Source organism: Chelonia mydas, chromosome 5, assembly GCF_015237465.2.
Source record: "Chelonia mydas isolate rCheMyd1 chromosome 5, rCheMyd1.pri.v2, whole genome shotgun sequence".
Classification (NCBI taxonomy): Eukaryota; Metazoa; Chordata; order Testudines; family Cheloniidae; genus Chelonia; species Chelonia mydas.
The window spans coordinates 86,860,052-86,874,137 of record NC_051245.2 but is presented as its reverse complement, the minus strand read 5'-3'; the positions used below and the strand labels follow the sequence as shown (position 1 = coordinate 86,874,137).

General features: G+C 40.3%; 1 protein-coding gene across 5 annotated transcripts in view; it reads right to left on the bottom strand.

The window, feature by feature from the left end:
* Positions 1-347: 347 nt before the first annotated feature.
* Positions 348-14,086, bottom strand: part of PTCH1 (patched 1) — an 86,384-nt gene continuing 72,645 nt past the window's right edge. For 4 of the 5 annotated variants that reach the window (XM_043547282.1, XM_037901716.2, XM_043547280.1 and 1 more), the window contains 5 exons: positions 12,108-12,250; positions 9,062-9,161; positions 7,040-7,294; positions 5,342-5,873; positions 348-3,354 (listed from right to left, as the gene is read on the bottom strand). In XM_043547282.1, coding sequence (XP_043403217.1) covers positions 5,343-5,873; positions 7,040-7,294; positions 9,062-9,161; positions 12,108-12,250 — 1,029 coding nt within the window. In that variant the 3' untranslated portion in view covers positions 348-3,354; position 5,342. Of the gene's footprint in view, positions 3,355-4,716; positions 5,096-5,341; positions 5,874-7,039; positions 7,295-9,061; positions 9,162-12,107; positions 12,251-14,086 lie in introns of all 5 variants that reach the window. The other variant, XR_006291109.1, reaches the window with a different exon arrangement.

Here is a 14,086-nt window from a genome sequence, read left to right as displayed (position 1 = left end):
GCTTGGATCTACCTCCAGAAGGGGCCAAATCTGAACACAGATTCCAAATATTTTGAACACTGGAGGATCCCAGTTTCAAACCCCAAGTTTGGGAGATTCGAGATCTTGGGTTTGATTTGGCCAGTTACAGAGATCTGAAATTCAGAAGCAGGATTCAGTTTTTCATGTTTGGCTCAGGCCCAACTCTGGTAATAAAAAGTAAGAACTGGTGCATTAATTCTGAAGCCTTTGACTGTAGAATCTAGTAAATTGGATCAATCATACGACTTACACTTCCAAGAACGATTGCTACTTTTCCGTTACATAGATTATGGCTACTGTAAAAAAAGCATTCTACAAACACCAAATACGTAATCAATAAGTTATAATATTTTTTATTCATGTTAGAATTTCTATCAGTGTTTGAACATTAATATTTAGAGAGTTTGTACAATTGCCACTCCAGGTTTAAAATGAGAACCACACTAGATCACAAATGGTAACTAAAACACAATTCAGAATCGTATGAATATTCACACTCTCTTTCTCAACACTGTTAAACATTTTCTTTTTCCGCAATGGGGTTTAAAATGAAAAGTGTGCACTGTAATCATGTCTCAGCAATGTTCCAAAACATAATGGTATCGTCATTACATATAAACTCTTTAAAAATATACTTCTGTCAAAAGACTTGATGACTATTATGTACACTACAAAAATAAATTTTCATATAAATAAATTATATGGCATACTTTTATCTTTGTAACTGAAATGACACAAACCCACTCCTGCCAAAATAGGCAGGCAATGAGACCCAGTTTGAATATTTTTGTCCTTTTTACTCCTTACACTAAAACCTACGATGAGTCCTTAATGTAAATGTTATATACTCTTTCCTATTTAACATTAGTAAGCACTCTATACAAATAAAAATTCCATTAAAAGTAAAAACATAGCTGTAATAGTGTTTCCAATAGAAATAAAATCCCTGCATTTTGTTTGTTATAAACTGGCATGACAAATACTGTAAGAAAACATTCTTATGATACAAAAATATAAATATCACCCACGATTAAAAAAAGTTAAAAACAAACCATAAAACACAAAGTTGCCAGCCACTGAGTTCTCCCTTTGCCAATGTGACTATAGGAGAAAAGGTCTACATTGTGCAGAAAGCAGACAGCTCACCCACGCACAAACACACAGAATAAGGAATTGGGGGGAAGAAGGGGAGAAGAGATGAGACATCAAAACTCTTCCTTGCTCCCTCCCTCCCACCATCTACAAGAAAAAAAAAGAAAAAAAAAGTAAAGGGGTGGGGGAGTGACTGACTGATACCAGAGCAATATCAGTGGGAAGCCATAGTGACCTCTGACACAGTAACACGTACACTTGGCAGTTGAAGGTAGCTTCCAATTAGTATCATACAGTTTTGTTGCAGAGTTTTTATGATCTGAGGTCACTACACTGCTAGTGCTAAATTGGGGCCTGTTGTCTTTTTGTCATTAAGAGTTTTCATGTTAGACAGTGAGCTGGACCAGTAGGCAGTTACGGGATTAACCCTTAGTGTGCATCTAAACAGTAGCTTATGTACCAATGGGACAATGCCAGGCTCATCAGCTGTTCTTTTAGTGTTCACATTGGATACCTGTAAACAAGTGCCTCATGTCAAAGTGTTTTCAAGGGAGCAAAAAAGGCATGACAATTTGTGCATGATAGTCACAGTCCTCCACTTTGCTGGGAAGGGCTGCAGGAAAAGAGCCTTTCAGCTACCGGAGAAGTATAAATTCCAATCAAACAATGCCTGGCCTGGAGTGGCCAATTGTATTTAGAAACACAGATCTTGTGTTTTTTCTAAACTGAATATTTGTTTTATATATATAAATAAATAAAAATTCAATTTTAACTTTAAAAAAAGAAAAGAAGCTAAATTAGATTCATGAAGGGCTCCCGGTTCAGTTTAGCTATTTTAATTACAAGTACTAATGCAGTAAGAGTTACCTTAGCGGGGTGGGTGGAAAATCACCCCAGGCCTTAGGTGTCAATCATTATGGTCCTGGATCAAGCAGATCAGTAAAATAAGAAGTGAAAATAGATGAAGAAAATAATAATAAAAAAATTTCTAATTTTTGTCACTTTATATTAACTTGCTTTCTGCCATGTAAATAAAGTGATGAGGGATGCCAGATTGCTTTGAACTGTGCAGTTACTGTAGTAAACAACCATATTATTCCAGTACCACTCTATTTTACAATATCAATATCAAAATATGGCATCAGTACATACAAAGGCATATGCTAACTGGATTTTAGCAACTTTCAATACTCAACACCCTTTGCAGTTAAGGGAAATGATTATGTTTTGCACTTACATGGCACCTTTAACAAAGGATATCAAAGCACTTTCCAAACAGTAATTAAGCTTCACAACACCCCTAGGAGGTAGGTAAGTATTATTATACCCATTTTACAGATGCAGAAACTGAGGCATGGGGAGGTTAAGTGACTTACCCAAAGTCACACACAGCAAGTCAGTGGAAGATTTAGTAATAGAATCCATATGCCCTTACTTCCTGTCCTCTCTTCTATTTTAATCATCCATTTGACAATAGCAGTCTGGAGATTCTGTTCCGTGCCAAGGCATTTTTCACTAGCACTTAGCAATAGGGAAATCCTGACTCTGACAGCATCAGTGAGTTAATAAGCCCACTAAGGGTTACCATACAGTAAAAAAACCTACACTACCATACACTGGGAACATACATACACACACATGCACACAGCAAAACAAAACCTGCACATAGCTAAACCTACTTAAACCACCAAGATTAGCGTGCTTTTCTTCATATCTGCTCATTTTAAAAAAAATTATCACGCATAGCGTGTTTGAAAGTTAACAGTAACATTTCATACTACCACAGGGTTGTGAAATGCAAATTTTAAAATATTTTAAACACATACCTTTACAAAAAATCCTATTACATAAGCAATATTTGCATAGAATTATACAAGTAAATTATACAATATTTAAGCAGCAGCAACATATGCTGAAATTTAAGACTAGATTAATCTTAGTTGTGGCACAGAGATCAATGTACAATAAGTACAGAACACAAACAATATTGTCCCACTCTATTAACAAGAGTTAACTCCAGATTATACTACTTTACATTGTTCCTTTGTATATTACATATGTGTACACCTTTTAAATATTTATAGAAATATTTAACAACATAATACAATAGGTTACAGTAACAGTGAACTGTTATCCTGATGCAGCATGTCCTTTTCCATAACTTCAAGCAGTTCTCTTCAAGCAGTTCTGGAAAGAGGAGGTTTCCCCATCTTTGGCCTCTTCTTTGCTTCAGTTGTTACCCTTTACAAAAGAGAGAAAACACAACTGTTCACTTAAAGCTTAAGAAAAATAAACCAAACCAAACCAAACCAAACCAACCCAACCCAAAATGCATGTAATGATTCTTGTGGTTAAGGTACAGGACCAAGAGTTAGGAAATCAGGAATCTATTCCCATCTCTGTCACAGATGTCATGTTTTAAATGTCCACTAATTTTGAGTGCCTCCATTTCTGCGTACCTGACTCCAATTAAAGTCAATGGAAGCTGCAGGAGAATGAGGTCTTAGGCATCTCAAATTGGACACCAACTGAGGTACCCAAATTAGTGTCCACTTTTGGAAAATTTGAACCTGGCCTTCTCTTTGCCTCAGAATCCACTTCCTTGGGATTCCACTACTTGCCATCTTCCCAGGAGAGCTGTGAGGATATATTCGTACAGAACTATAAAAATACTTTGAAATCTTTGGATAGACGCTTTAGAGTGCAAAGTATTTTAATTAGAACTGGTCAAATATTCCCTTTCGAAATTTTTGATGGAAAATATCTTTTCATCCAAAATGAAAATTTTCATTTTGCTCAATGTTTTTTGTGTGGTCATGAAACACTTTGAAACTTTTCAAAAAATTTCATTTTGTTTCTGTGGGCAAAACACACATACTTTTTCACACCTTTTTTCAGATGGGAAAAAAGTAACAGTGAGAAAGTGACCTCCTCCAAAACTATTTTTTGGGGGTGTGTGTGTATGTGTGGACCCCCCCCCCCAAATTATAGAAAATTTTGAATGAAATGAAACATTTTCATTTCTTTCAAAAATGTTTTCTGAAACATACACCTCTCATTTTTACATCTTTCTTTTACCACCTCAAAGCCATTGGGGATGGAGGAGGGGGAAGAGTTTACCTTCATTTTCATTTTATGGGTCAAATCCTCAAGGGTCAGGAATTATCTCTGACAAACCTAAGGAGCATTCACAGAGCAACTCAATGATGGTTACCACAGCCCAAAGCCTGTAATAGTGGCAGCTCCACTCCACCCGTACAGGGCGACTTGTTCAGTTCCTGTTCAGCAACTCACTGGACATGCCCACATACACAGAACTCCATTTCATGAGAGCTTGGACTGAGCCCACTTAAAGCAGCACTGTGCAGGAATGTGGGTAATCTCCGTACAAATACTTCCTTCAGCCTGCCTTGCACTCTGCAGCAGAACCATAGAAGTTCTGATGCACCAGAGGATTTGGCTAAGTAGTTTATATTCTTTTTACTACATTATATTCAAGGGTCACTTTCTTTTGAAAGTAAGTAACTGGTGGTTTTCCTTCCCAACAAATGTTGTTATGTGTGAGATTTTAGGAGACAGCCTGTTTGAATGATCTGAGCATACCTGGGTACCAGGAAATCCAGGTTCTGACTTCTGTTCCATGGCCTTGGAAAGTCAAACAATGGGTATTCTATGCTGCAACTGGGAGGTGAATTGCAGTGCGTGTTGGCATAAGCAAGCTAGTTCTGAGCTAACCAGCTCATAAGAAATAGCAGGGTAGCTGCAGTGGCACAGGCTAGCCCCCATGAGTACATGAGCAGCATCCTGGGCGGGACTGTACTTTGATGGCTAGCTCATGGTGCTGCCAGTGCCACTGTGGCTACAATGCTATTTTTAGCAAGCTAATTTGATCAAAGCTGCTCAGGTATGCCTGCAGGTACTGCAATTACACTTCCTGATTGCACCGTGGATACATCCAATTTTTCTGCTTCAGTTTCCCCACCTGAAAAATTGGGATAGTACTATTTACTTTAATACTTGCACAGAACTCTGAAGAGGTCAAGGGCTAAGTATTGTTGTTTCACCCAAGCTAGTTTTCTAATGCAAAATGCACTGATATTTATGGGTGGGAAATCCCAGTCATTGCTGCCCAGAGGGTAAAGCAGCTGGGAGGAAAGATACCTTAGAAATTCTTGTCTTCTTCCTTTTCCCCGCCCCACACCATTGTCTGGGAAGGACAAAAATGTACCTTAATCTGAGCTGTTGCCATTTGTCCTTTCTTCACATTCAACATCTTGCAGTTCTATTACTTCTACTTTAGAGTTTCTCCTCTCACAACGTACATTAAAAGGCACATGGGGGTCCTCAAATGTTCCATGGTCAGTTTCATGGTATCCTTCGTAAGATGGAAAGCCTCCTCCATGAGAGTTATGGCTGTGCACAGCAGGGTGTACAGCAACAGTAACTGAAGCGGAGGCAGTCACAGTAGTGATAGGCTGGCAGTATGCTGGCACTGAAGTACCCATGGCAGTGAATGCTGGGCTTCTAATGTTATGAGAGCGAGCCCTATGGCCCGAGCGGTCCCTATTGCTAGGTCCAGAATGCCCTTCAGTAGAAATTTCAAAAGCGTCCCTGCGCGGCCTGTAAGGGGGCGGTCGTACTCCTTCCCTCAGTTCTCGTCTAGGTTGTCTGTTATGATGCCATGTCTGCTGGGACCCGGCTTCTGGCTTAGACTGTAATTTTGGACTTGGCTGATGACATCTTGTCTCTGGCTGAACCACCTGGAAATGAAATGAGATACGCGGTTAAATCTCTGCCCTAAAGCATGTAAACAGAAGTTGCACACGCTATGGAAATATTTTCCCTGGTACAACTCTGAAGTGTACGGTCCTGGACTAACTCTAGAAGTGAAGCATTCTGGAGTCTTATTTGTGCCTTTTTCAAAGACAGTTCTCTCCCAAAATTGTTACAAGCCGCTGGGAAGTACAACTTTGCAGATAAACGCAGGACTGTCATTGAAAGCATTATGTATACCTCCCACATACTGCTCAGTCTTTTGAAAGGGATAGATAGCAAGCAATACAACTTAAGTGGTTCAATAACCAAAATTGCTGGGCTTTGGCAAAGACTCTCTTCCAGCTGGGGTACATACACAGGATGTTAGTGGGATAGTCTGTATAGACTGCAGAAATCTGGTTTCTGGATCTCTGTAAAAAGCGTGAAGCACAGCGGCCACATCAGTCAATAAACCGTGACCAACTTCAAATGTGGCTCCGCTTGTACCTATTTTTAGGCCTCTGCTGAACAAAAACAGATCCGCATTGCAGCTCAGCGTGCAGCATCCTGGGGGGTAGGAGACGGAGCTTTTTAGTTTATCTTTGAAAGGAAAGTTATGCTGGCCCAGTGGCTTAAGGCTTGGGCACTGTGCTGACACACAGCAGACCCAAGGTTTGGAGAAACCGTGAGACACTCTTTCCCTGGTCTGCACCAGCCCTTATCCTCTAAAATGTATTACTGGAAAAGAAATATAGTATGAAGATAGCCCATGTATAGTATGAAGATAGCTCTTGGTGGAGACACATTAATTCCAGAGTCCCTTCCCTTCTCTTTCACAGAGGTCATCTGGAGCAAAGGACCTGCCAGTCCTGCACTTCCAGCTCAAGCCAGTATACTGCAAAGCATTTACTGATGAAAATGCGCTGTGCTTTGATACCACCATTTTATCTAAATTTCCTTCCTAAATGAAGGGGTGAAAAAGCCTGAGCACCCATCATCTGGAAGTGCTCTTAAGTTTGGGCCAGTTGCAGCCAGAAGTACAATGGGAAAAAAAAAGAAGTCAGAAATATAAACATTGCTATACAAACTGAAAAAGACAAATTCTTCCAAAAAGCCAAAACGAAGTAACTTCCTCCCTTTTGTCCCCCAAACCAACATGTGGGCTACTTACAGTAGATCTGGCAAAGACAGGATTCTCAGTTGCTTCCACTATTACTTGGTGGACTGGTGCACCAGAGCTCTGAGTGGCCTCGTACTGATGGAGTTCCTCACTGATTCCTGACACTGTAGTCTGAGAACTGTACTCGGAATCAGATGAATCTGATCCATTATTTGTGTGTCCAGGTGGCAGTGCAAACCTCACAATGCTAGGGGCAGGCTCAGGAGATGGAGTAGGCAATCTGTTCCGTCCGTTAGCTGGAGAAACCTAATAATGATAATTAAGACCCCGTATAATTACTAACATTCAACAAAAATGTTCCTCACCAAACTACATTTACTCTTGTCACCAAAACCATTTTGTTATTTATTATTTGCTACATTCTCTGTTACGGTGCACAGTGCTGTACCAAAAAGAAAGAATCACAATCGCTGTCTGTGGATGTGAACATAATTATATATATTCCTGTCAACGTCTGGATGTGTAAGTGTGTATATTACATATATTTCTTGGTATGTCATTAAAAGGGTAATTCCATGGCTGTGTATACTGTGTATCCATTAGAAAATATGATTCTGTGTCTGTACATAGACAGATGGATACACACATAATAGCAAGTACTCTGTGTGTGTGCAGGGCCGGTGCAAGGAAGTTTCGCACCCTACGCGAAATTTCCACCTTGTGCCTGCCCACCCCACCCCAGGAGCCCTGCGGCAGCTCCCTGCCCCCCCCTCCACCCTGAGGCGCCCCCCTGCAGCAGCTCCCAGCCGCCCCCTCCCTCCACCTTGGCAGGGGTGCTGTGCGACAGCTCCCCGCCCCAGCTCACCTCTGCTCCGCCTCCTCCCTAAGCATGCCGCCGCTGCTCCACTTCTCCCGCCTCCCAGGCTTGTGGTGCCAATCAGCTGTTTGGCGCTGCAAGCCTGGGAGGGAGAGAAGCAGAGCGGGGCGGTGCTCAGGGGAGGAGGCAGAGCAGAGGTGAGCTGGTGCGGGGAGCGGTTCCCCTGTGCGCTGCCCCCCCACCCTGTTATTTTCTGCAGGCGGCCCTCCCTGCGCCCCTCTGCCCCATCTCACCTCCATTCCATCGCCTCCCTGGAGCGCGCTTTTGCCGCCCCCAATCACTTGGTGCCCTAGGCGACCGTCTAGTTCGCCTACTGGTTGCACTGGCCCTGTGTGTGTGTGTGTGTGTGTGTGTGTGTGTGTGTGTGAGAGTTATATATATACACACACACACACACACTCCCCCATATCTGTATCTCCACACACACAGCCATAAAGTTACTCTCTTTTAATAACACTAGAGAAAACTCAATGATCATGCCTTAGAGGGGTAACTGTGATATACCCAATGAGCTATCAAGTGGAAGTTTGAAAGCTATGAATGCTCTCTTGCTGGATTTGCACTGCACGTTTTAAGGCCCTGATCCTGCAAAGGGATCGACTGCATGGACCAGGATCTCACTAAAGCCAACAGGATACCACAGGAGTGTTCTTGCAGATAAGGGAGGATCCTTTTGCAGACTTGTGGCCTAAGGCAGTGGTTCTCCAGGGTTCTCCAGCTGTGGTCTGTGGACCACCACTGGTGTGTGGAGCCCTTCCTGGTGGTCTGCTGAGTTAAATATTTTGAGAATGAAGCAATGGAGGGGCCGGAGTGTTAGGAGGAAACATAGGTCTACAAAAGGAGCTCTTTCACAAAATGGCCTGTAGAATGAAGAAGTTGAGGAAATCCCTGCTCCTAGGGCATAGTTAATACATGAAATTCTGCTTAAAAATAAAGCTAATTAAATCATGCATTTGTATCTAAATCAAAGAGACAACTTCCAACCCACTGGTTATTATACAAGACACCTTCTGATTACTAATCAAGAATATCAAATTAAGAAAAGAAACCATATTTAATATATTTTTTTAAATAAAACAAAAAAAGAGCAAGAAACTTAAATAAAAATCAGAATTACAAAGAGAATAATAGGTTTCTAGGAAAGAAAGAAAAAAAGGACACATTCATTTCTTCTGCTCATAAATGTAACTACTGACCTCAGGATATGGTCCAAAGAACGAAAGAAGAACTGGAAGCAGCACCAATCCATTTAGAACTCCCAGAATAGTTAAAATTGCCAAAACAGCAAAGAAATACCTGAAATATTGTTTAAAACAAGGGAGAAAAGGGCCATGAATACCATTAGACATACAGAAGATTGCATACTACTCCCCAAAATAATGTAACTTTTAAAAAGAAAAATATGCTAATACAAGTCTCAGAAACGTTAAAAATATTGTACAAAATCATGACTTTTAATTAATAAATGTATTTATTTAGTACCTTTTGAATTAGAGAAGCTACATTCCACAACCCAGAGTGTTAGTTGATAAAGGAAGGAAAAAAAATCAGTTTGTTAATTTACCAAAATCTTGTGGCATGTAATGTTATTTATAAATGTGTTACACAAACACAAAAATATGGAATGTGAACTGAATGGCTGAATGGACTGAAAGCACAAATACAATGAAAAGGGGCCCCCATTAGCGAAAACCCAGCAGAAGCAAACAAATGAAGTGAAGGGTGTAGAATTTAAACAATTTAGCCAAGAAGGAAAAGAAGCCCACTTCTCCCAGCAGCTAATCCACTGTGAAATGCTTCTGCATCTAACAGTGGAATCTCTAATTAAATCTCTAGTGTATCAGGTAAGGCTTTCCCTCGCCGTTCATTAATCACAACTTTCCGCCTAGAATTCTGTGAGTTCCAGTTTTACCAAATAGCTCAAATTGCAACCTTTTTAGAACACAGGAACCAGCTTTCTGCCAAGAAAATGCTGCCCATTCTGTAGTAAGCTTCAGCATTGTACTGAGTAAGAGCACTCCACAATGGCAGAGCTGCATTGCAGGCTAATCTTTTGTTGAACAATTTAGCATCTCTGAATACTCTTGTTTTGCGTCAGCCAATTCAAACATAAAGGCTGAAGTACTATGGAGGACGAGGAAAGTGCACAAGTGGTTGTCCTTTCCCACCATTGAGGGCTAAGGTCTGGGATCCTTCATGAATACCAAGGTAAACCTGTCAGTAAAAGGGAAGCCTTACTAGTTGGTATTCGGCACAGCTGGAGTTCAGACTAAACTCAAGGCTGCGTTGCAACTAATGATTTCCAGGGCTCAGTCTTGGACAAATTTTTGGATGGTCAGGGTGCAGGAGGAAAAGTAGGGGCAAGTTTCCTAATAATAGCGCCACTGCTGATAACATTGTTTAGCAGGCGACAAACTTTATTGCCTATGTTTCCACATCTGATCAAATATATTAGATTCCTGTAAAACTATAAATATCCTGCTATTGTAAACATTTTGGAATTTTTGATCTGCATTACCAAAATCAAGGAACCAATCTCCTTCACTAATATAAACTACCAGAACTTCATGCTGGGACATGTATCAACAACAGGCATTAAAACACATTTGCATCTCATCCATCTAACACTAGAATAAACAGGCTGATTACAAGTCTGGCCACTTAGCATATACAATGTCTGTTAATTTACTTAATCTTCCTAAACACATTGATGGGCTAAACTATCCCTTTCCGGAAGTTTGGAGTCTTCTTCACTCACTGTAACAGTACTTCAGATTTGCTCGTTTATTTTACATCTGTCTTAGAGAAAAACAAGGGGAACTGAAGCCAGATTGTGCTAGAAAAAAAGAAACTGATGGGCAAAGACAAAGTTAAAGAACAAAAGTTTAAAATGTGAAAGGCTCGTTTTATTTGTTAAGCAAATATCAAATCCCAATTTGGAATCAAACAAGACTACATGCTGCCATTTACTATGTCATGAAAATGTGCACACTATCTGCTTATGTGTTCAATATGTAGAGTATTACAACAAACATGCTACTGTAAATTTAATTCAATCTGCAGGAAAAACCCAATCCTGCAAAGTGCTCAGCATGTTATAGGAGCAGGCCCTAACTGAATAGTTCTGCCTCATTCCCTCACCACCAACAAAAACTGAGACACACAGAAGACTTGGTGGAAGCTGCACTTAAGGGTACATAGTGTGTAGTTATGAAGACCATGAAGCTATGATCCATGCAATTCTTGTTAGGCAAGGAAATAACCTTCCTTTCCCTGCCGTCTCCAGATCTCTCTCTCTCTCTCTCTCTCTTACATACACACACACACAGCTAAAACTTAATAGTTAGTCTCTCAGTCATAGCCTTGACATTTTTTTTGTTAGATGACCTGATTTAGTTTACATCTATTTATCTAGCTCACTTCAGTCTGAACAGTCCAGTCATCTATCAGACCATGAATGTTTGGTCCAGCACTACCCCAGTCCTGCTTTTTTTTTTTTGGGCAATAGTCTGCCACAAAGAACCAGTGTTACTTCTAAGATTAGCCAGTTTGCAGAGCTCCACAGGTTGTTTGGAGTAGAATAGGATCCATTTCACTGCACTTCTCAAATTCCCTTCAACAGAAAAACTTGCTCTCCTCTCATACTTGACAAATTCACATTCTTAATTAAATCCACAAGAAACAGCCTCCCTTTAGCTGTAAACAGGTCCTCAGGCTTTGCTTTACAAATTTTAATACAAACTTCTGTGTTCACGCTTATGGTTTCCTACATCCCAAACGGCTTCAATTTTTTTGTCAGTTAAAACCTGCTGCAAACTTCATACAGGGGTAACAGGGGAGCGGGAGGGAAAGAGAGTGTCGGTTTCAGGATGTTTATAGTTCTTCCTATCCCTTCCACACAAAATGCTGTACATATGAAAAGTCTGGGTTAAAGGTCAAATCCCGCTAACCATTGGACAATATTAGGTATTTGGAGCTAACTTATTTCAGAACTGAGCAAAGAGGCAATAGAGGACCCCTTTTGTTTCATTTGAGGCCTGGAGTCTAATTTTCCTGGAACTTAATCCAACGTCAGCAAAGGAAGTATTAGTGCAACTAGCATGTAACAAGAAGTTAATAAAGCAAAAGTAAAGCAGGACCATCATGTAAGCACGCACAGTAGTAAAACAGCAGATACACTGAAATGACCAAACATCAACACGTTAAAAAAAATAAAATAAAAAAAGTCAAGAGATGCTTTACCTGACAATAAAATCAAACTCGGACCCTGCAAGCATTAACACTCCAAGCAGAGTAGATACGGCTCCATCCAATACTGGTGCAAACATGTGCTCCAATGCAAGGACAGCCCTGCGGTTCTTGTCTCCTATGGCGGTTAAAAATGCCTATAAAAAAATAAACTCCATGTCATCATTTCTTTGTACACAGTCTTTCAAAACTCTCAGCCTCTCCCAAAGCATGCAGGTTTCCTCCCCTTGCCCCAGCTAATTACTCCAATTTACAGTTTATTAAAATATCTCTGTGGCTGCCTAGAGTTCAAGACAAGGTCTGATTCTGCAGTCATTGTATACAGCTGCTACTGAAGTCATGGGAGTGGAGTGAGGATTGATTGCAGGGTCAGGGCCACAGCAATAATTTTCTGAAACAACCCCCGCCCCACCTCATAAGGATTTTCGTTTGTTGCTCTGTTTGCCTGTTTCCACCCACAAAGGATTTGTTTAATTTTGAAAGAACTTCTCCTGTAAAAATTATAAGACTACTCTTGCAGTTCTTACCTGGGCAAAACTCCCATTGATATCATGGGAATTCTGTGGTAGCAGGGACCACATGACTTGAATTATTATTTGTTGTGGACTTGGACGTGATCCTGCAACCTTTACTCACATGCATAGTAACACTGAATTCAGCATCCTATTAATGGGCTGTATCTTTCTGACACTTTTAAAGCAGAATTCTCCACTGATGTCAGTGGATCTCTCCATGTGGGCACAGGACCCCATGCTAGCAGATCTTTATGCACAATCAGCCCCTAACTGAATGAGATGAGCAGGATTTGACCTAAAGTATTCAGTGGGTCTTCTCATATAAACAAGCACTACAGGACTATCATCCTCTTATTCTTTTTAGTTATATTCCATCCTATGCAAATATATTTACAATTTTTACTACTTCAAAACCAAACAACTATACATCTGTTTCAGGGTTTTATCCTGCCACTCATCACTAGAGTGATCTGAGCACCGATGTAATTTATAGAGAATCTATCCTCCTCCGCATGACTCCTGAGTAAGCAACTCACAGCATATAACATACTTCAGTACTCAAGATTTATAAGAATAACAGTGAACCATGGAAAACTAAGGTATCCAGGATTAGTACATTTTATATATACATGCTCAGCTATGGATAACAAATGGATTTCCATATACAGCACAGGATATGAGCTGATGTGTACTGGATAACTCATATGAGTCAGGGCTGTGGGATCAGACCCATAACATAGTAACAAAATATATGCACTGCACATGGATAGGTGTGTATTTAAAGGATACATAATACAATGAGTGCAGTGTTGATGCAGAATTTATTTGGAGGAATTCAAAAAAAAATGAGGTCACAGCTCACAATTGGCAGAGAAAAACTGAGCCACAAGTGGATTGTGAATTTGTCTTAAACAAGTACAATTAAATCCTGTATCAACACTATAAGCATTGCACATTTTGTTTATACAACACTGATGGGGTTATTTATATTCGGTTAGTTCTATGAATGCATTGGCCAGCAGTGCTGCTATAGTTTAACATCTATTAGGTGCTTTCATTGTAAAACACATTTTTGAAGGGTTTTATTTCCAATGTCAGTGTGGGGAAAAAAGAGGTTTTAAGTTTGCTGGGGACTGAAACTTTACCCACATGTGATTTTATTTAGGTAAAAATGTGACATAAATTAGTTTGGTTTCTCTCTCCACTTAGAACTGACAGCCAAGCGTTTTATAATTTTGTGTTCCAATTTTTGTTTATTTATTTATTTATTTAAAATTTGTCATTTGTTTCCCTATAACATGCACCATCACTGAAACACTCACCATCCCACCACAAGCCTTAGCAGGCTGCTTTATCTCAACAAGCCTAAATATGCTTCCAGCTGCCTGTCCCTTTCTCCTTATATTACCCCTCATCCATAAGGCCTTCTTAAATCTACTCCCTCCACCCCCCGCCACT